Genomic DNA, 23,811 nt, shown 5'->3' on the forward strand with positions numbered 1-23,811 from the left:
AGTGTGTCAGCTACCATATCATTTAAGCAATTCATTTGTTACCACTGCAAAAAGGATGATTTCTTAAAGTAATATAAACAGGAAAATAATATTTAACATAAGTGACAACACTGAGGAAGCAATATGAATGCTTGTCTTACTGCTCATTTGAAATCTAGTTGTTGATTTTAAAAACAAGAACACAGGTGTCATGCATCAAAACACTTCCTAAATAGAGGACAGACTCAGGGCTTGATCCTTCTAGTGAAAAAAATAAAGAAAACTATCACAAAAATCAAATACTAATATAAAAAATTATCATAATATTGCTCAATAAAACACAAACTGTTGCTGTTTAGTTGTGATGTATCTTTCTTTCAGACCATCATTTGCAGAAACTTTATACGTGATGGAGGATGCTTAAGACCGCCAAACAAACAACCTCAGTTGTTGATTTTAACATGATGCTCTGCATATTTCACCACGTTCTGAAGTACACTAGACATATTAGTAATCTCTTACAATTATTTTGGCTTGTAAAGAAGTGAAAGGATTATCATCACAGGTAATGTAGGTGGAAAGCTAAGGTCATGGAGCAAATACTATGGCATCTTCTATAACAAAAACAACTATTTAAGAGAGAGCTAAGTGGGGAAGTTTTAAGTGGTATAAAGTTACTGCATATTTCCGTTTACTTAAAATAATGAAGTTGTTCTATCAAACTTTTAAGTGAGCTATATCTGCTAAGAAGACTATGACATTTTTCAAAAACACAGTCAGTCACTTCAAACTCCCTACGTACCCATTGTACAGAAAAAGACCCATCTAAATCCAACTCTCTGGTAATCAGATCCAACCAAGGGAATGGCATGAAGCCGTGACTGGGGAGGTCCAGGCTGGATGTCAGGAAAAGGTTCTTCACTGAGAGGGTGGTCAGGCACTGGGACAGGCTCCCCAGGGCAGTGGTCATGGCACCAAGTCTGCTGGAGTTCAAGAAGTGTTTGAACAATGCTCTCAGACATATATTTATAAAATAAATAAATACTAAAAATTAGGTAATGCTTACATTTAACTCTCATTTACATCTTCTTCTTTCTTAGAAAATGTCAGCTTTATTTTTAGATTTTGCTTTCTAGCCTTTACAAAAAATATAACAATGTTTTTTAAAAATATGATTGTAGTAAACCATTAAATTTTAATTAGAATCTGGAAGTAACATTTATGTTAAAGTCAAGCATACTGAATAATTAACCTGAATGAAAAGCTATATAACATTTTCCTTTATACAATACAATAAAAGCGTCTGAACTATTTTCTACATGGAATGTGTTTAATTATGATGTAAAACTACTTTCCAGAGAAGCTTCACTAAAAGAATAATCTTCACTGGCTGAACTAAAAGACAACAATTCTCTCTTATTCACTGACAACATGTTATTGTTGCAATGCGTAATATTTTTACACAGAGGCAAATAAAGACTTTCAACTCCTGGTAAGTTTTAACTTGTTGAGCCTATCACTGAAACAATATGAATGCACATATGTCAAATCAGACTCAGCTGTTGTCTAGAGGGGAAGGGAGAGGAAGGCTTCCCATTCACAGTCATATCATATAGTTAAGAAAGAATACATGCTGTATACTGTTAAGCCACATGTAAAGTATTGAGGGTACTTAGACTTATCCTTCATCTTTTTTCTTTTCTTTTTTTTTTTTTTTTAAATGCTGAAGCTCAAATATTGTAGCACATTAAAAAAGGTACTCTTCAATAAAATGGCAAAATTCAAAATGCACAGATATATCAGCCAGCACACCACACTTTTTCCTGCATACATATTCTTTTACAGGAGATTCAGAATCTCCATTATTAGCAAAAAAGATGGAATTACTTTCAAGGTTACATTACTAATACATTGCTTAAGCATTATAACTGAACATCTGTACAATAATCTGTAAACAGATTCAGACAAATAAGAGACATTGATTGTATGTCTGTGGAGCATAATTAGCATAAAGATATGAAGACTTCGTAGAAGACATAGGCAAGTGTCAAAGAAGATGAAGACGGGATGTTAGAAGCAGAGTTATGTAATGAGTATAAAAGGGAAAAAAAGGTATAAAATGTATTTAACTTAAGAATTCGTACTCACACAATTTATTTATTTGTTATTTCTTTAATTTCAGAGGGAAAGAAACACTTCTGCAGTGCTGTAGCCTTACCCCTATTTATGTTCTACACTAAACATCTGTTGTTGGGAAAGAAAGTGGCATAGATGGAAATTTGATCTTACCTGCTATAACCTGCTAACCTATAAAAATACAATACACTCAACCTATTACAACGTGTCACTATAATGTTATATTCCTCAAGTTCATATGTCTTTTCTAGATAGGAAAGTGAGTTCTGTCTGACACCCCAAGCACTGTACAAAGCTCAGGCAAAGATATTCTCCACTGTCAAAACTTATTTTGAAACTGGCTTGTTAATTATCTTAGAAAAAAATAAAAATAAAAATTGAGTAAATTAAGAAAAGATGTGGAGTAAATTAAGAAGCTCAAAGTTATCCTTGAATACCTTTTGAATACCTTATAAGGTGTTTTCTTTCCAAACATTACACTGTATGTTTCCCCAACTGCACATCTAATTCTGAGAGTCCTAAAAAAGCCTAATTCTGTTAATTGCTTTCAGCATGTTTTATCACTTCTCCAAGACGTAACACAGATTTATATCACTACTGATGCTGCAATGACACTTATAAGAATCCAGATTTTATTTAAGCTAGTTGTGTGTTTGTAAAACCTACAATGGATAAGATTTAAGGTTTACTAAGTACTATAGCTGTACACAAAAAGACAGCTGGCATTTATCTGAGCAACTGAAATATGTATTTGAAAGTATTTTTCTACTAGTCTCAGGAGGAAAGAAGCACCTTCTTCCTAACAACAACATAATGAAGAGCTTAAAGATTTACTGCTCAGTTGAGCATCAATACAAATTAATGTTGTAAACATGACATTTTCAGCTGCTTGCAGGGGCTGATATACTTCCTGAAATCAGATATCTTAATAACGTCAAATTATATAAAATGTTCAGGATTATATCATTGGGTCACCAGATTTGTTTTATAATGCTCTGATGGAACTAAAGGATAGGCAGATGAAGTAACTTCATTATTTTATAGTCATGTGAAGGCATGAATAAAAAGTGAGTTCTAAACAGACTGCCAAGCAGATGTTGTTATACACGTTATCAAAAAGTCTGGAAGTCAAAAGGTAAAATATTTTTATCAGGCTGACAGGTTTATAGGCTCGAGTGGGAGAAAAATCCCGAGCTTAATAAAATTCTAAAGCATTTATGTCTAAAAGTTCAAGCTGACTGTGGCATCCGTTTCTGCATCAGTGTAGCACAGTTGATGGGAGTACAATCATGGAAGTAGTATAATGATCAGCCTGCTGCACAATCCACCCTCAACTTTACCAGCCATAGAGCACCTATTTTTAGTTATGGCACACGTGACGTAAGTGAAATGTGTCAAACGCAGGCACAGTATTCACCTTATAATTCTTTTTTTTTGGCTGAGACCTAGGTGCCATCAGGAAGGTGCACAGAGCCAACCAACTTCTTGACTTGACATCATTGTGTGATATTGTTGCAAGGCGTAACATGATATGCCCTGGCCTGGATATGCATGTCAATGGCTTTGTCTATCTCATCTACATACCAGGCAAATTGTTTGGATTTATATTAAGAAATGTTTGAACATGAAAGAATTTCTGTATAGATGCTTTGATAAGCTTAGATATGATATTACGACATGCCTTTCTGCTAGGACAGAAAGAATTCCTGGCCTTTTCACAGAAACTGTAGATACCGTCAGAGAATTCTTTCAGAAATTTACTGAACCACTCTGTTAAGAAGTTTAGGTACCTGCAACAGAGAATGAAGGACTTTCAGATACTGTCTATAAAATAGCTTTTTAAGGAAAGTAACCTTAGGTGCAGAATATTCTTCAGTATTTTTTTGTTGTTGTTGTTGCCTTTTTTTTTTTTAATATTAGTTAGTAATTTTTGGTTTAGTAAAAATAATATGGTTCCAGTATGGTTTAGAAAGTTTAACAACAAAGTCAAGGTGGTTTGTAGCATCCTGCATTTTATTTATAAATAATGTAACTTATGTATAGTTAAAATGACTTTCGTCCTTATAATATACGACAATTAAGTTACAGAATAAATATCAAGGTGACTGTCATATTTCTAACTCAGAAGCTGTTTATCAGTTTTGTCAGTTTAGCAAACTAATCTTAATATTAATTTTGCCAACTGTGCTTTCCATAGCTCACATTCTACTGCATAGAGTGATACTATTCTTCTGTATTCAAAAATATTACTAGTAAGTATTTCCTGAGCATCTATGTCTTAAATCTTTCTTGTGGATCCAACTAGTGTAGAGTTGCATCTCTCAGAGAAATCTGAGAAACAGGAATATAGATAGCATGTTGTTTATACTACAACATATTTCTGACATTAAGATATTTCTGAAGTTGAGCCAAAGAAGACGTATAAGCATATGGAAAGAAATGTTATTCCCTTAGTCCATTAGGTAAACTGTAAACATTAGTAAATTTACCATTTAAATGACATATCTGTAGTTAATCTGTAAAGCATATCATCTAATTTACAGTGGTCATTTCATGCCATTTTAGGTGCATGTTCTAACATAGGATGGGTGGGTAGAGGAATCAAAATTTCATAACCAATTTCATAGTTAAAGTGAGACAAAGCCCTGCTAATAGTAAATAAGTAAATATTAATTAAAATATTAATTAAATTTAAAATAATTAAAATTAAATAATTAAAAATAATTGATTTTACTGTGATAGATACAGAACCAAAATTCAGCCAATCAATTGTAAAAAAAAAATAGTAGGAAAGAAGGAGTCATGTTCTAATCGGAGCAAAACTCAAACGGGTAAAAAGAGGCTCCAAGAAGTATACGCTTTACTTAGCCTCTACAGACCACTTATCAGCCATCAAAGCCTGCAGTTTGCTTTCTTCTTAGCTAACTGCAATTACAAAGACAGTGACTTTGAGGTCACACGTCACAAACCATTAATTTTCCCATCATTAAAATGAGATTCTATTTCTGGACAGGTTCTTTGACTGTTAAAGAGGAAGCAGAATCATTGAGGTCATTTGACATGACAGAGGTTTAAGATTTTACACTTGTCCAACAGCAGAAGATACATTGAGAGCACAGACAGATATAAGGTTTGACAGTGGTTAAAAAAAAAAAAGAGAGAGGGAGAGAGAAAATTCTAATAAAAGTGATGAGATGAGAGCATTGGTTATACGGTTATTGGTAAAACCAAGAAGTTATAATTTACTCAGAAATAAGACATTTCCCATATTTCTGAGATTGTAAAAATTTCATATTTTAAAATGCTGGAACTAATTTCCAAAACTACAAAAACACACAAATGGTTTTATAACAAGATTGGAAGGCTTTTGGCTTTCCAAGTGATAACAATATACTTCATAACAGGGATGCTACTACTAATATAAATTTCACAGTGTATACTTCAGGTGTTTTCAAAAAGCCCCCAGGAGTTAGAGATCGAACTCTAAGGAAAAGGAAATTAAGATTAATTTATTTTTTTAAATTAGGCAACTACATATACAAAAATAAAGTCTTTAGATTAGAAATCTCAGGAAGACTAACAATAGCAGAAAATAACAGAGCAGATCAATTTTAATTTTTTTTTTTTTTCTCAGAGAGATATGATAGGTTCATAATTTTGGGTTGAGGACAAAATGCAAATTGACAGACATATAACTTGTACCAGTACTTCCTTTCCACTATATACTCACACTTCCCACTTTATAGAATTCAAAAAACTGATTCTATAAAGAAAATATGTTGTTTGAATAAACACAGCCCTTAAAAATTAAGCAAGTAAAAAAGATGAAATAGTGAAAGAAGGAATGAGAAGGGGTGGGATTAACTTAAATAAAAGAGTATGTCCTTGTCCTTAGGCAATACTACATACTTGAGCTGTATAACTGCATATGCTGAATGTGTTGCAGCGTGATCCTTGATCATACCATGATGTGATACCTTAAAGTCTTAGACATAGTAATGTTACAAGCCTGCATCTGTTTTTTTACTCTCAACTCTGTAACACTTCACTTAAGCAACAGTGACAGTTCTTCAAGACCCTCTGTGTGCCCCTGTGATGGTACTTTTTCCTTGTTGTTTGAATGTTTTTATTCTCATGGCCATGAACCTGCAAATCCCAATAGTTTTTTGGTGGATTCTCATCAGAAGTGATTGTCACCGTCATGAGTATTACCCCTTCTTTCTCCTTCTCTTCATACTTATTTCATAGATTTCAACTCACATCAAAAAAGAAAAAAAAAAACACCACAGAATGCAATAATTATTATCCAATAATATGAGCACAAAAATGTAACAACCTATGAATATACAACATGACCAAATTAGCATACTGCCAACAATTCCATGAACGGAAACCATCAGTGGTGAGTTTGAGTTCGAAACAGAAGTATATAGTACTGGGGAAAAAGCATGGTGAAAATATCATCACCCTGTCATCACCACCACCTGCTTCAATGGACAGACCATCTGTAGAAAGATACTGGTGTGAACACCCCATCTCTGCTTTCCTGGATGGCCACTGGGAAACATTTTCCCCTCTTGCTCTTTTCGTCATTAGAGTGCAATGTAATCAGCAACAAAAAAATTCAAGGCATTTCAAAACATACATGCATATCAACAAGTATTTTTTACTCAAATGAATCAACCTCAAAATGTATCAGCTTGAAACTTACAATCAAGCAAAAAACGATTATGTTTATCTTGAAAAGTTTCTAATTTCTTTGAGGCTGAAGAAACACAAATGAGGGTAGGACACTTTAAATCACTTTTGTTGTTGTTGTTAAATTAAAGTATTCCTTATTTTCTGCAATCACATATATCTGTTCTGTTGATTTTGTTCCACGCTGATTTTGACTTAGGTCTGTGAAGATTTTCACTGAAACATGAAACTTCAGTTTTGTAACTACCTGAATAAAGTCAAAACTAACCATACTTTTCAAATAGTATCTAATATAAAGAATTACACAGGTTAGCAGCACGTAACATTTTAGATTTTTCAAAGATGATAGAAATCTGTATTTTGTATTGACCTTCATGCAAAAAGCATTAGAACACTAAATTCCATTTTTACTTCTGATCCTTTTTAATTTTTCTGTGGGTATTTGCAAATCCATTTAGCTCCATTATCCATTAATCAACAACAGAACAGAGATAATATCAAAACTGTAAATCTGTGAAAAGACTAAATGCATATTTGAAGTAGATTTTTTGGGGATATAATGAAGAAAGTTACAACATGAGTTTAAAATGGTTACTTTCATTCATACCTTGATAAACAGCTTTGAATCCTGGTGAGCCAATGCTGTCATCAGATTGTAAATGAAGCCACATCTGGTTGCTCATGCTTACAATAAGATCAGGAACACTAGATCCAGTGAGGCTGCATGTAGGATACATTGCAAAGTCATTTACTGAGGCATACATTACAAATAAATAAATAACGTATTTAAAATATAATATTTAGGCCTGTTCACAATATATCACTCTCATGTACTGATCAGTTATTTTATGATAAAATTAGCTATTCTATGCAGATTAGAACAATATGAAGTCTTAGAAAAAATGACTGTATTTGAATTAACAATGATTAAACACTTTTAATAAAACTAAGAAACCTAAATATTTCATTAAGTAATTAGCTATTAGAGAAGTGAAGGACTGTGTGAGATAAATTGTGTTCACTTGTTTAGATTTGTATTGTGGTTTTTTTTTTCCATGCTTTTTAAAAATAAGGGAAGTTAGTTTGCCTGCCTTACAGAGCACGTGTCCACGAGAACTTGCTAAAACCAATTTGATCAAATTCAAATAGCATACAATGATTTCTTAAATTTAAATGGAAAATGCTATTTCTCATATGGCAATGGTGATAGGTATGTACAGGTATATATGTTTCAATGCAACATATAACAGACAAGATGGTGAATCACACCATAAAACTTAAATAATTTATCAGTGATAATCAGTATACACCTACAATTCTGACACAGAATCACATAAAGACTTAGGTTGTTAATCTGCTCGAGGGTAGGAGGGCTCTGCAGAAGGATCTGTATAGGTTGGACCGATGGGCCAAGGCCAACTGTATGAAGTTCAACAAGGCTAAGTGCCAGGTCTGCTCCTGGGGCAAAACAACCCCATGCAATGCTACAGGCTTGGGGCAGAGTGTCTGGAAAGCTGCCTGGAGGAAAGGGACTTGGAGGTATTGGTCAATAGCCAGTTGAATATGAGCCAGCATTGTGCTCAGGTGGCCAAGAAAGCCAACGGCATCCTGGCTTGTATCAGAAATAGCATGGCCAGTAGGACTAGGCAAATGATTGTCCTCTTGTGCTCAGCTCTGGTGAGGCCGCACCTTGAATACTGAGCTTGATTTGGGGCCCCTCACTACAAGAGTGCTGGAGTATGTCCAGAGAAGGTCAAGGAAGATGGTGAGGGGTCTAAAAAACTGGTCTTATGAGGAGAGGTTGAGGGAACTGGAGTTGTTTAGCCTAGAGAAAAGGAGGCTCGGGGAGAACTTATCACACTGTGCAATTACCTTAAAGGAGGCAAGGTGGGGACTGGGTTTTCTCTCAAGCACCAGGTGATAAGACAAGGGGAAATGGCCTCAAGTTGTGCCAGGGGAGATTTAGGTTGGAAATTAGGAGAAAATTCTTTACTGAAAGGGTTGTGTGGCACCAGAGTAGGCTGCCCAGGGAAGTGGTTGAGTCACCAGCCCTGGAGGTCTTCATGAAATGTGCAGATGTAGAACTTAGTGGTATGGTATACTGGTGGACTTCAGTGCTTGGTTAAAGTTTGGACTAGATGATCTTAGAGGTCTTTTCCAGCTGGAATGATTATATGATTCTAGGTTGGAAGAGACCTTAAAGATCACAGAAACACAGAATTGTAGGGGTTGGAAAGGAGCTCAAGAGATCATCGGGTCCAACCCCTCTGCCAAAGCAGGTTCCTTAGAGCAGGCTGCCCAGGTAGGCGTCCAGACGGGCCTTGAATATCTCCAGAGAAGGAGACTCCACAACCTCCCTGGGCAGCCTGTTCCAGTGCTCCATCACCCTCACTGTGCAGAAGTTCTTTTGCGTGTTGGTGCAGAACTTCCTGTGCTCCATTTTGTGGCCATTACCCCTTGTCCTGTCCCCACAAAACACTGAAAAGAGGTTAATAGATAGAGGTTATACATACGTAAGGTATTTATAAACACTGATAAGATCCCCCCTCAGTCTTCTTTTCTCAGGGCTGAAGAGACCTAGATTACCTAGTTCCAACCCCCCCGCCATGAGCAGGGACACCTTCCACCAGATCAGGTTGCCCAGGGCCTCATCCAACCTGGTCTTGAACACCTCCAGAGATGGGGCATCCACAGGTTCTCTGAGCAACGTGTTCCAGTGCCTCACCACCCTCACAGTGGTGGAGGCATGGCCATCTTAATGCAAAAAGATGAGTTTCAATAAAATGATTAAGAAAACCAAAATCCTTATGGATTACTTCATCTCTTAATAGTGAAAAATGCCTACCACATGCAATCAGGTTACAAATACTGCATATGAACAACTGTTCAGATCTTGGTGATAAATTTTTTTAAAAGGTAGAGGCAAAATTCAAACTTGAAAAGTGTAGTAGAATATCTCTGTCAAAGCTGATATCAGATGCAGAAACAAACCAAAAACCACAAGTGAACATCTGTATTGTGCTCCGGGTAAAGTTTTATGTATTGAAAGCTTTTGGGATAGGAACTAGAAGTACGGCAGCAACTGTAGTTGATGTAATGAATTAACAATGACTTAATCCCTTTTGTTTCAGCAAACTATTTTGCTCAAATGAGTCACATACTGCAACCTCTGTCTGTCATCCAACTCTCAGCCTTGACTATGATAAAAAAAATACACAAGTAAAATAATACTGTGCAAACTGAAAGAAGGTGGCCCAGCTGCAGAATTTCTCAAGAAAGAAGTTGAAAAGTAAACAAACTCATATTTAAAATCATCCTTCAAAAAAATATTTAAACACCACCAACCAGATGTCAATATTATTGCAATTTAGAAGCAGAGACATGAGAAAAGCGGAGAGGCTAAACAGAAGGCAAGGTAAGAACTGAAAATTGAGGCAAGCTATTGGAAATCCCCTCTGTCTTAAACCTAGAATCCCATCCAGAAAGGCTGTGAACAAGGAGATGTACAACTCATATCTAAAATATTTTGTTACATTACTCAGATTTACTGAAATACCCCCTTCCTTCTTTAAGTCCCTTTCTTCTGAATGCTTAAAGAATCTTACCCATTCTTCTGAAGGGTATTAAGAAATTAACTTTTTGTTCCAAAATTTGGATACGGAGAAGGCTCTTGTACAAAAAGAGGGAAAGCAATAAAACAATGTATAGATACTAAAACCTTAATTGAATAAACTTTTCACATTACTTATTTCCTCATAATCTGTGAATCCTGGACTACGAACAGGAAAGAAAAAAAAAAGGCAGAAATCAATAAAGACCAGAATAGTTTTGTCTTGTTTAAAGTTGTATTTTATTAGGGTGTTCCTAAGTATAGCTCTATACATAGGACTACTTTCTTCAACTAGGAGGATGGCAAAATAGGGTAGACTATTATTATAATAATTCTGATGCGTCTGACAATACATGCCCTTGCTGATTTAGTTTGTCTCAGTCCATAACCACCTGAAGACAGTTTAGCAAGCTCAGGAATGGAGACTTGGAGACCATTCAAACAGGGTGGCAGTACCAAACACAATTCAGTGTGGGGATGCACAGTCATAGATTATCTCTATATGAAAGAAGTTAAAAATGTTGTGGCAATTGATACAACTAATGAAGTCATGGAAGTCAAAGCTTCTCAGTACTCTAAACAGACTCAGAGGGTATGAGAAGCCAGCTTTCAGAAAGACAGTTTTTTTTTTCCATCAAGGGAGAAACTCCTAGAGAGTATAAACAAACAAACAAACAAAAAACAACAGCAACAAAAACAACACCTTCTTTCTCTCCTAAATTTTACAGATTTTTAATGATTCAGAAACAAGACTTTTTTTTTTTTAAGGAATATGAAATAAAAGTTAACAGAAAGTCAGATTCAATAGTGTATGAGATGTATAAAAAGATCTGTTTTCCATTTGTTTGCTAAAAAAAAAGTAACTAATTATGATTGTTTTCCAAGCCCCAAATAAGTTTCCAAATTATGTTGGAAAAGAAGAAAAAGATCAGGATTTATTTAAAAAAAATAAAATCTCTTTCTCATGTACTGTTAGTGGATTCAAACAGTTGACATAAGCAGAAGGGTCTGAATCACTAGTTTGCTATTTCTTCTCTGTATCAAGGAGAAGAAGGAAACTGTTTTATACGTATATACGTGTGTACTTATATATATATATATATATATATAAAGATTCATGATTTAAGGGAAACTGTTCCAAAAAGGAAATTAAGTTTTAATGAAAATGCTGCAAGAAAAAAAATATAAAGAAAATCATTTCAAAGTAAAGCAGACTTTCTAAAGCAAAGTGGTATTTTAATTAACAAGAACTTAAGACCACAAAACAATGGCAAGAAAAATCTTGATTGATAATCTTGACCTCATACACGATTACCACTATTGAATTAGCTCTAAGGGTAGTAATTAGTTCCTAGCCAGACTCTGTTAAATATAATAAACAACTGTAGTCAGAACTTAATAGCTTAAATATACTTAGATTAATTTTCAGTAAGTTCTGTTACTCTATTTCTAGAGCTAACCATCTCAGCATGCATATATCATAAAATAATATTGCTAATTTTTCAACAAGCTACGCTTACAGATGAAGCAATTGTTAAAATTCATAAAATGCACAGGAATGTCCTCCATTAATTAATTAAGCTGTTGAAGATAAGATTTTCTGAGATGTTTACTATAAATCCTAGAACTAGATAGTTTTAATAAACTGAAATCTGTCCATCTCAGTGTTATTTTACATGTATTTAAAACACTTTTTCTAATTATTTTTCCAATCTCTTCCAGAAATTAAACTTGAGCTAAATAGTCAATAAACTGATTTTTATCTTTTCTTCTTTTTAAACATGGGTATGCCTTCCTATTCCCATCTAGCTATACTGGCAGAGCTATGAGGTTACACATATGAGATAATTGCTAATGGTTTAGAGTTTAGACACTATAGAAAGCTTGTACAAGAAAATACAGCTATTTATCAACTTCCTAAATTTTCTCCTTACCATTTTTTTTAAAGCTCCCGTTTACTGTCCTGAATTAGCCAGTTTCCAACGTTCATTCAAACATAATCAAATATGTGAATTACTACAGACTTTTTTTTAATCACTTGTTATATACAATTAAAGTTATTCAGATACTACAAACAATTTTAGTTGCTTTAAAAAAATCCTATCTCTTGAGTTCTCTACAGTATTTGGTCATTAATATTAGGTCTGTAACATTTTGGTCTGTCCATAATGATATTTCTAAAGATCTGAGGGGAATTTTGTAATGAACCATTTTTTTTGACAGTGTTTGAATTTAAAGCTTACATTAAATATGCATTATATTAGCTTACATTATATAAACATATTACATAAATTAAAATTATGAAGCTAAACAGATATACATCCCTATAGCAACCTTCCAATACCCAGAGAGGCCTACAGAAAAGCTGGGGAAGGACTCTTTGTCAGGGACTGTAATCATAGAATGGCTTGGGTTGGAAGGGACCTCAAAGATCATCTGGTTCCAACACTCCTGACATAGGTAACAACAGGACGAGGGGTAATGGCTCTAAACTAAAAGAGGGGAGACTTAGATCAGACATTAGGAAGAAGTTCTTTATTATGAGGGTGGTGAGGCACTGCTATGGGTTGTCCAGAGAAGTTGCGTAAGTGTTTAAGGCCACGTGGGAAGGGGGTTTGAGCAACCTGGTCTAGTGGGAGGCATCCCATGGCAGGGGGGTTGGAATTAGATGATCTTTAAGGTCCCTTCTAACCCAAGCCATTCTATGATTCTACATCTCATAATACAGAATGAGCAACATATAACAACAAATTCCCAAGGAAAACTGTTGAAGTTCTGTACTTACACATACAACACTGTCCTTGTATCACCAACTTTCCCAGCATCTCCAACAGTGAGGGTATCATATCCTCTTTCCAGTTCAAACTCTTCAAAAGCAAGCTTTATGACCTATTACAATGAAATGAAAATTATTTCAAAACATAATCACAGGTTATATGATCTGTTCTAGTCTTAAGACAAATTATTTGACTATCATAAGTAAAGCTTGAAAGCACTCCTACTGATTTCAGTTAGTCTTATTTGATTTCAGAAAGACATTTAGAAAAAGAAGTGAAGAAACTTCTGGTTTTTGTCATACCAAGAGGGAAGTCCTTGTCATAATCTTTTAGAGCCATCAAATACTAAAGGTACGCATCACCACTGAGTGGTGACAATCATTCTTATTATTAAAAAGTTATTATAAACATTATCAAAAACTTTACCGTATAATTCATTAAAATACAAAAATCAGTAAGTAGATGAAGTTAAAACTTATGAAAATTTTTTTCTTCAGTTGAATTACACAATGACAAGATTGCAAGTATGAACAATCGGTTCATAAGAAGGTGGAGGAGACTGGTGCCCAGAAATGCAAAAGCAGAAATTTCCTTACAAAAATTACTAAAACTAAATTATGATTTCACTAAATACCTATTCATGAATTGCCCAGAAAGTTAAAAATATATCCCCAAGAATTGTTTGAAAAAAATATTTATAATTTACTTAGTCTCATTTTTTTTTAAGATAAGGTAAGAAAGTTAATTGAGTTTTGTACAAAAAGAACACTTATGTGAAATGCACTTTTTAGAGTTACACATTGGTGACTTGTGGTTGTAGGTTTCATGTTTGTATCTGTGTTCATATCTAGTTCTTTGCCTCAGTCTTCATTGCCAGTGAGGATTCCCAAATCTCTCAAATCCCTCAACCTCTAGGTGAGGGCTGGGGGAGCAAAATCCCTCCTCCTGTAAACGAAGAGCAGGTTCGAGACCACACGATGAAACTGAACAGGTACAAGTCTATGGGGCCTAATGACATGCACCCCAGGGTCCTGAGGGAACCGTCTAAAGTAGTTGCAAAGCCTCTCTCCATTGAAAAGTCAGGCCAGTCAGGTGAAGTCGCTGGTGACTGGAAAAAGGGAAACATCACTCCCATTTCTTAATAGGGTAGAAAGGAGGATCTGGAGAACTACCAACCAGTGAACCTCACCTCTGTGCCTGCAAAGACTAGGAAACAGAAACCTTGATGTGAAAGCACAGATAGTCATCGTGATTTTCTACAAAATTATTCATTTTTATGTTTATACTAAATTTGGCAGATACTTTTTGACAGACACCCACACAATTCCAGCCATTGTAAGAGTATACAATTAACTTTTTTTTTTTCATCAGCTGCACTATACTGCTATTTCAGCAGCAGCATATCAAAAGCCAATGGTTTCCCTTCCATTTATCTCTGTAATCTACATGGCAGAATTCATCTTATCCAAGTTCTAGCGCTGTAAAAAATAAGCATCCAACAAGACAAGCTACTTGTTTAGATTTTCTCAATGTTAAAATAGAAAACCAACATATCTCATTTCTGTCTGCTAGAACAGGAAAAGGACTTCAACTACCAACTTCAGAAGGAACTTACACTGCCAGAGTACATGAGCCTTGAATAAATGTTGCTTCAGTTTTTAATGCAAAGAAAAACGTGCTTTTAATAAAACGATCTTAGAGAATATGTTGCTTCTTTCTACAAATTCATGTCATACTTTTCATACCTTGCTTTGCTATCTCTTATTTTTGTTGATGTTTTTAAATGTATGCTAAAATTGATTCCAGGATGAAAAACCTTATAAGTTTTAAGATGGACATTTTATGAGAGCATTATTAAAAAGAAAACATATAATAGAGAGTGGTTTAAAGTCCTAGGATATGTATAGCTATGAATAACAAATATAGGTATAATTATTTTGACAAAATATCCAAGTTTATGTTTTGTGATCAAACACAGGTCCTTTACAATAAATATGGTAGACCTGCCAGATTTTGAAATAGTGTTCTTCATTATCTACTTTATATTTCAATAAAAAAATCAGGCAATATGCTGTGTATTATTTAATCTACATGTTCACCTGCTCCTGATGTATCTTCTAATATTCCTGGATTATAACATGCAATATTTCATTTCTAAATCACAACTAATGAAGACATAGAAAGGCAAAGAGAATACATAGAAGTATAAAAGCAGAGTTGTTTCTGGTAATAAAAATAACTATGCATATAAAACCATTTCCTTTAATGTAATTTTTATTTTATGTGGACCAAAAAACTGACAGTACATTCCACTAGAAAATATGGTAATGTAGTATTTAAATATGCTCCATTTGGTTAGACTCAAATTCTTTTATATTGCAATTTAAAAACAAACATGAATGTTCATCTCTAATAATAAAATAAGGTACAAACAAGAAATTGGACATAAACCATGAATAAAATATTTTAAAATCTGGTTAAGAATAAAGGAAGTATCACAAGAAAAGTTGCTGTATGGGAAATTTATTGTTTGTGAAGAAATAACAAGATTTTGTTAGACAGTATCTAACTTGCAACTTCACTTTTCTGCTAATTGTTATTCTGTGCTAACACACAGAATGTATTTGAAACATTCAGGTGATCAAGAGCTAAGAGATCTATGTTAAATTCCTTTGATGTGATTCACAAAACCTAAATTTCACCATGCAAACACTAAGCACCTGGTCTAATGGCTCCTTCCCCAGTCAGTAGAGAGAAAATGGTGACAGAACATAATTCACATTACCTGTCTTAACATAGACCAAACTGCCATTTACAGTTGCCCTTTTCATTGACTATATGGGGAGTTTGGATGACTATGGCAGACTAATGCTTACGTAGATATATTTAGATAAAATGAGTTCCTCAGTAGATAAAACTGAATCCTCAGAGGAATACTTAAGATTTGTTAGATATGGGGGAGGATTGTTTTTCTCTTTCCTTTTGAGAAATAATGTAAGGCAGTTTTATGTGGATGTGGGTATGGATATGACTACAGCATGGGAAAAACTTAAAAGGATTGAATCAACATAAACAAGAACACAACAACTATCAATATTATTTAACCATATGTAGTTATATCGAAAAAAGGCACCTCTGAGACACTTCCCAAGATTATTGTTGTTTTGCTTTGTGTTTTTTTAAAAGTATTTTTAATGTGATGATCATCAGATTGTCATCATTAAATGTTTACTCTGAAATAATTAAAATAAAGAAAATCTATTTTCATTAAGAAAAAAATGGAAACACAAAAATTACGTCCAAACCTTTTATATTAGTTTCTGGATGATCAACTGTACCTCTTACAAAAAAAAAAAAAATAAATAAAATCCCGTTTGTTTTCTGAAACGTATGAGACAAAATTCCCTTATAAACAATTCAGAATGATTGCTTATGATTAGATAAATAGACTGTGAAATAAAAAAGTGTATAAATATGAGACACCTACAGAGGTGTCTGATGGAAGCTCTGCAAGTGAATTTCCTGTCATAATTACTTTTTCCTTATAGGCATTTTCTTTACCCTAGCCACTCCTACACTTCTGCTAGCATAGTTACTATAGCAAGTAATGGGGAAAAGACAGTGCCAGAGTTGTCCTAACAGAAAATTCATTAAGGGCATTCTTCCTGGAAGAAGCAGTAGGGAACACTACAAGGTGACATTTCCAAAATGCCTAGGTGTACGTGTTAATAAGACATTTTGCACTTCTTTATAAGACTTATTATGCACTGCTAATAAGACATTTTGTTATCTTTTAAGTATGTTAGAAATTAATGTAAGCAATATAGTAAAGAGGAAGTAAAAAGTGAAAGCAGTAAGTTTTGTTTTAAGATGCAAAGAAGAACCAGGGCTTCCTTAATTGAGCTCCTCTTGAAGATAGAAAACGAAGTGAGAATTTGTTGCCTCAGTAAAACTACATTAAAAAAAAATATGGTCAACAGGAAAAAAAAAAAAAAGAGGATCTTTAAATTGAAGTTTTAAAATTGTAAATACAAAATGCAAAGCTATTTGCAACTTTTACAGGCTACTCCACTTTGTTGATATATTAGATTCAAATATAACAGTGTATAACAGATATTTTGCATCTTCTGCCTGCTGCTATGTAAAATCTGAAAGTAACGTGATCATGTGAATGTATTTGTCAGTCATTTATTTTGCAGACAACCCCACACTCAAAGCAAAAAGCACTGTAAGCAAAAGAAGCCATTGCTACAGACACAAACATGGAAATACAACTATTATTTCAGATTATTGAACCTTTTTAACATTTCAAGAAAAGAGCCAGACATTTAAACTATAGTTAACTAGTTTTGAACATCTATTTAATTTAAAGAACAGCATAATACAGAAGCAATGTCAAAGGATGATACCAGCATTACAGAATACACACATGGATCCAGTACTCCTTAAAACTTTCAAATATGTGCTGTTTCCCTAGCCTAGTGTGATATGACATGAAGTCTTAAGAATTACTGTGACTATGCCCAAAGTTCTGTAGAAGAGGAAACACAGATTACTGACTAGAAATAGCAATAAAACTATGTAGCTCTTATGTACAAATTCTCTTGATATTTAAATTAGAACTACAGAGACCTCCTTTTCGCTTTCTCAAAAATAAATAAATAAGTAAATAAACGTCCATGTCAAATTAGCATGACTAGAGAATAAGCACTATCTTGAGGTACAAGTTATAAGCACAGAGGAATGCCTTACAAAAATATGATCACAATACTGAGACCATGGCATCAAAAATTAATATATGGGAACATTTTCTGACATATGATGGATTTTTTTTAAACACAATGGTAATAGCATTTTCAGCAAAGATTCTTAAAGAAGGCAATACCATTTCTCAGTCTCTTCTCAGAAGTATATGAATATGTAGTATTTTTTAAATAATGGGAACAATGAGAATTTATTATAAATATAGTTCTCAGGCATCTCTTTTTGCAAAAAAAATATAACTGGGTTTCAGTTCACTTAAGTCACCAATCAAAACAATAAAGAAATGCTGAAATGTAAAACAAACAAAAAATCAGTTAAACTACAACATTATTAAGTAAGTTAATAGGATTTTTTCAGCATTTCAGGTGTTCACAGTTGAGATCTGGCCCACTCAGTTAATGGATCCTCTATAGCCCTCCTGCCACTAGCCACTAAATATCTGCTCTATTTACTTCCCCATATGTCAGTAACTAAAGTGGAAGCCTAAGCACTGAATGCATCTGCAGAGAACAAAGTGTTGTCTTAATTAGAACCTGATTCTAATCCCCAATAACCATCATCTTTGTTAACATGATCCACTAAACAGTGTGAAATTGATGCTTGCATACTCCAAGCTTGTTTCTGCATTACATGTTGCCCTATAGTTCCCTCTCTATACTAGTACCTTTCTATCTCTACCACTCACATTAGAAGAAGTTAAACGTCCACAAAAGAGTTTGATTTCTTTTGTGTTTCTTTTCTTTCAATTACTGACCCTGGAATGTTAAAGGACTTTTTTTAATTCTTTTTTTTTTTTTTTTTTTAAATAAGAATTCATGAAATCATAACACAGTTGGCTTAGAAGATACCAACATGCTTTAAAAAGGAGGGCATTCATTATTACTCCAATTTGAGTCTAAAATACACAGCCCATGAAATAAATTGCCAAAAAGAATTCAATGTTCTGAGAAATTATAGGATCTAGATTCCTAATTCAGGTCTCTGATCATTAGGCAACACTATCTTCCTTCAAGTGACACAGAAATGAAAGGTGCCATGAAGAGACAAATTTGATTCTGGTGGGGTTCTATACATTTGTTTGTCTTTTATTCTTGCTGTAAGTATGAAATGTTCACTCACTTCTGACTTTGTGCAATACAATGGGAGAATGATGTTTACATTGTTATTTAAATATATATATTTGAGAAAAAGGGGTTACTTTTTTTAAAAAATAAACACTATCCTTCAAGTTGCTTCTAAAAAGCATTTTTAAAAGACATATGCAAGACTGAAGAACTGAATAATTATTAATTTAAAAGATGGATCAAACACCCAAACCAATTTAGTGGTAGAATAGATGTGATTATAGGTTCAACTGTTTGACTAATCCATGAAATCATGTACTGAATTAAAGTATTATTAATCAATGTAAAAAAATCAAGAATTGAAAAACTGAGGAAAAAAAAAACACATTTAAAACAGCCAATCAGGTTGGAAAAAAAAAAAAAGGAAAAAGATTTATTCTCACATTAAAAAAAAAAATCCTATTTATTTTCACTATTCTATCTAAATCTCCCTCACTAGTCAGACTGGCCAAGCTATACCACTACCTGGCATAAGACATATACTAGCAGTGTAAATGGATATAAACAACCTTAGTTGTACCTGAAGGCATATATGCCTGTGTCCATATACAAAGCATGGGTGCACATACAGTACCACCGATAGCAATTTTTGCATCCAGATAAGCAAATTTTAGTTAGCAAGAGCTCCCCAAGTTCGACATAAAATGAATTTAAACTGGAAAACAGCAGACTATCTACAAATAGTAAAGATAATTCAGTATAATTTTAAGCCATGAAAGGTCATATACATTTTATCCACTCAGATTTTCATCCTACTGAGGACTTTGCTTGAGTTTCAATGAAGTTAACTTAAATTCATGTGTATATATATAAATATAAACTGTTATTCATTTAGAAAATGTAAGTTAGTTTTAGATATAGGATGACCGAAAAATCTTCTTTTTAAACCAGTGAAATGAAAGAGTAGCTGATATTCTTGATATTGAACAACTGAATTTTGGAAAGTGAATCAGACAGCAAAACATTTTTCTTTCTTTTTCTTTTTTTTTTCAAACCAGTTATTTCTTTTACCTCAGAGCCCTTAAAAAGCAAATAATTACTTAGAACAGTATTACTCCTAATTTGGTACAGGTAAATAAAACATCTGCAATTAATAACTCACACTCCCAGACTGAACGAGGCTGTCTCCAAAGAGACAAAATAAAGCTCAAGCCCCCAAATTGGTCTGTCCTGTAAAATCTTCATTCAATTTTTTTCCTGAGTAACAGCAAATTCACTAAAAATATTAGTCTCATTCCTTTTTTTTTTTTTTTTTTTAGTTTGAAGAAATGTTGAATGTTCTGCAGCGCTTTTTATTCAACAGTTAGAGTTACTTAAAAAGTAATTATAAAAAGTGGTACATTTTCCAATATTGATATTATGATCTTTAGGAATTTATTTTTCTTTTAGCAACTGTTAATGACTTGAAAGTGACCCTAACAGCCACACCTGGTGGAAATTAAAGATAAAAAGTAAGTAACAGCAATATTAAATCAAATAATAGTGGTAATATAAAATAAAGGGTGCTGATGCTTTTCTAAAAAGAAAGAAGAAGAAAAAGTATAGCCACAAGAATTAAAAAAATATTTTCAATTTGTTTTACAATGAGAATTATCAGCTGCCTACCCCACACATCTCATGTAATTAAATACCGTTTAATATCTTTTTCCACATCTCTTTTCATTCTTTGTTTTTCAAAAGCTGCAACATAACTTTTTTGTATTCTCTAACCTGAGTATCATTGCAAGAAACAACAGTCAGAAAACCATCAGCAAGTTATTTAAAGTATGATAATTTGAGATCTTGAAAGAAGATAATAGTAATAATTTTTAAGAACATCAGTTCATTTTGTTTGTGGAGTAAAGCTAAAGAAGAGATCAAGGCACTGATCTTACAACAGTCCTCTATGGAAGATCTTTCCGATAATCTGTATTCTATGTAAAAATGGATATGAGTAGCTGGAAGCTATAATTAGAAAGAAATAAAGAGTGAACTGCAAAAAAATTAGAGGCATAACATTCTTAATATTACTTTGAAATATCATTTTTACTAGTATCTACCGATTATGTAGAATTAGGTCTATGAATTTTTTGCATGTAATTTGTGTTTTTAAGTAATTTGAATATAACCACAGTAAAGGAATATGCACATTAATAAACAGGTTTATTTTCTAGAGTGAAATGCACAAAAAACAGGTAATGATGATTTCATAACAAAAACAGCTGCCACAATCTGTTGTCAGTCAGGTAAGAAGCTTGTTGACAAGTCGGACTTTAATCTTCATCAACAGCATTGAGATTTCACGTCAACAGTTTCATTTTACTATCTTAGCCATTAAGATGTTTTTCTTATTCTCTTTTTTGTTTGTTTTATGTATGCAAATGCACTGTCATTTATAAATGCACAGGGGAATATAAAACGTTAAGTTAATTTTAAAGTCAAATATCAAAGCACAACTAATGTTTCACAAATTTACGAGCCATATTTTTAATAAATTATCAATCAGTTTAAGTCCAAAAGAGAAAATCAGAAGTAAAACAATAAAAAGCAGTATTGCAAGAAGAGACAAACATTCATACGTTCTCTCTAAAAGGGTGAAATTTGTAACTGTTGGACTATTTTAAACACAATTCTCTGATATTTCTTATGTTTTTCATTTTCTGCCAGAGGAAAATGCCAAATATATGACTTTCATTTTTGCTCCTGCTGCTGCTCCAACTGTCAAAATATCAGTAGGAAACAAATATGAAGGCATAAGCTTTAAAGAAACACTATACACTATTATAATGTGTAAATATTTCTTATTCTTTTCTTTTTAACAGAACAATGAAAAAGACAACAAAAAACATTCATTCACTACTACCTTTCATTACCACTCCTGAAGAATAATTCCAACTATGTTTATATATTTGCAGATCTTTTTCAAAACATTTTAAAACCTGTTTTTCTGAAATACTGATCAGCTTCCAATTAAGGAAAAGACATAGCAATGATAAAAGCTAAAGAAATGCTTTCAGATCTTTTGTTCAAAAAAGGCCTAAAAATACTATTCTCTAAATTGAAAACAAACAAACAAACAAAAAGCCTTCCATTTAGCTTTTGCTAAAAACAGACTGTATATCGACTAAATGAATCACCACATATAACTCCAATATAAATAAGGGTTGAGAATTTTACTCATTAAAGGAGCCAGTCATTGCAAATTAATTATTCCAGCTCAGAAATCTAAGCATGAGATACATGACTTAGTTTACCTCCTTTGACTGTTTCCTTACTTCCTATAACTTTTAAAGGATAGATTAATTTTATGAATGAATACAAAGTGAATAAGCAGCTTGATAAAACACAAAAGTAAAGTGCTTATGTGAAGAAGTGGCTACACATCAAAGGTGCACATCCATTTCTATAAACAAATCATTCTCTAGACAGAATTCTAGTTAGCAATGTTGAGATATCTTGGCTCTACTACTATGGTGTAGTACCTCAGGCAATTATTGTAAATATAAATATTCTTAAATAATAAATAAATATAAAATAATTAAAAATATAAAAAAATATAAAAATATATTATTAAATAATAAATATATTTATTGTAAATATTATTACCTCAGGCAATTCATTTCAGGTCCTTGAAAATTACTTATTGAACAGTATAATTCCTCAAGAGCTTTCTGAGTGTTCAACTCTCCTAACTTAAACTTTGTGTAAAAAACAAAATGTGACAAGGATTCAAAGTTCAGAAAAGGTAGATACAAAAGAATAATCAAACAAATCTAACAAATTGTTTATGTCCCAACTCAAACATCACTGTACAAGAAAAAGGGAATTCATATACCTTTGTACTGATGTGTTGGCTGGTGTGTTATCCAAAAATGACGCAAAATGACAAAGCAGTGTTTGTGTTCTTTCCTTTACACATGGATCCATTACAACCTTATAACTAAACTAAGCAGTTCAAATTCAAATGCTATTTTTGGCTGAGCACGTTGGGTAAAGCCTGTATTTCTTGCATTCTATAACTATTAAACTAATTTTAAAGATATTCCTTCCAGTCTGCCTGGAATATCCGACAGCTCCATAAGCACCTGTTTTCTCTGAGGAGTACTTCAGCTTGTCAGAGTTTTTTGTTACTATGGCAAAATAGCTCCAAGTGCACAAACTATTTCATTTTAGAAGGGCAACAAATCTTGGCTGTAAGCTGCATCATGCAAACAGGCAACTGAAGTGAGCACTGGAAACCCTCCAAAGGTACAGGGAGATGCCTAAATATTTACAGAAGTAAATGTCTCAAAATAGCATAAAGTATTACTGGATTAATTTTCTAGAAATGTATGTAATCTCAGAGTTCAGCTACTGTTTAATGCTATTCAGAACAGAAAATCAAAATGTCCAAGACATACTAAAAGCAGTTAGAAACTCTGATAAAACAGGTGTGTTACTGTGATAATGGAAGATGATATACATAGAAATGAACTTTTAGAGAAAATACAAACTGTAGCTCAAGATACAGTGGATCCTTCTTTGGGCTTAATTCATATACCTACACTCATAATTTTTCTGTCATTTAAGATTAATTTGCATCCTTCCTGACATTTAACTCCAGAGGAATGGATTTTATAGCTCTGTGTCATAGCTGCTAGTCTTGCACGGACATCTTGAATACTTGGGCATCTCATACAGTAATACACACGTGAGGATAGCCAAATTAAGCATATCCCTTGTGTCCTGCAGCGTGTGATGTCAT

The 23,811-nt window shown here is 33.3% G+C and overlaps 1 protein-coding gene across 5 annotated transcripts in view; it reads right to left on the reverse strand.

Annotated features, from left to right (window-relative positions):
- Positions 1–23,811, reverse strand: part of CSMD1 (CUB and Sushi multiple domains 1) — a 1,148,093-nt gene that overhangs the window by 307,253 nt on the left and 817,029 nt on the right. For all 5 annotated transcript variants that reach the window (XM_040551456.1, XM_040551454.1, XM_040551453.1 and 2 more), the window contains 2 exons: positions 13,209–13,312; positions 7,421–7,533 (listed from right to left, as the gene is read on the reverse strand). In XM_040551456.1, the coding sequence (XP_040407390.1) occupies positions 7,421–7,533; positions 13,209–13,312 (217 nt within the window). The remainder of the gene's footprint in view (positions 1–7,420; positions 7,534–13,208; positions 13,313–23,811) is intronic.

This window comes from Cygnus olor, chromosome 3 (assembly GCF_009769625.2).
Source record: "Cygnus olor isolate bCygOlo1 chromosome 3, bCygOlo1.pri.v2, whole genome shotgun sequence".
In the NCBI taxonomy this organism is placed as follows: domain Eukaryota; kingdom Metazoa; phylum Chordata; class Aves; order Anseriformes; family Anatidae; genus Cygnus; species Cygnus olor.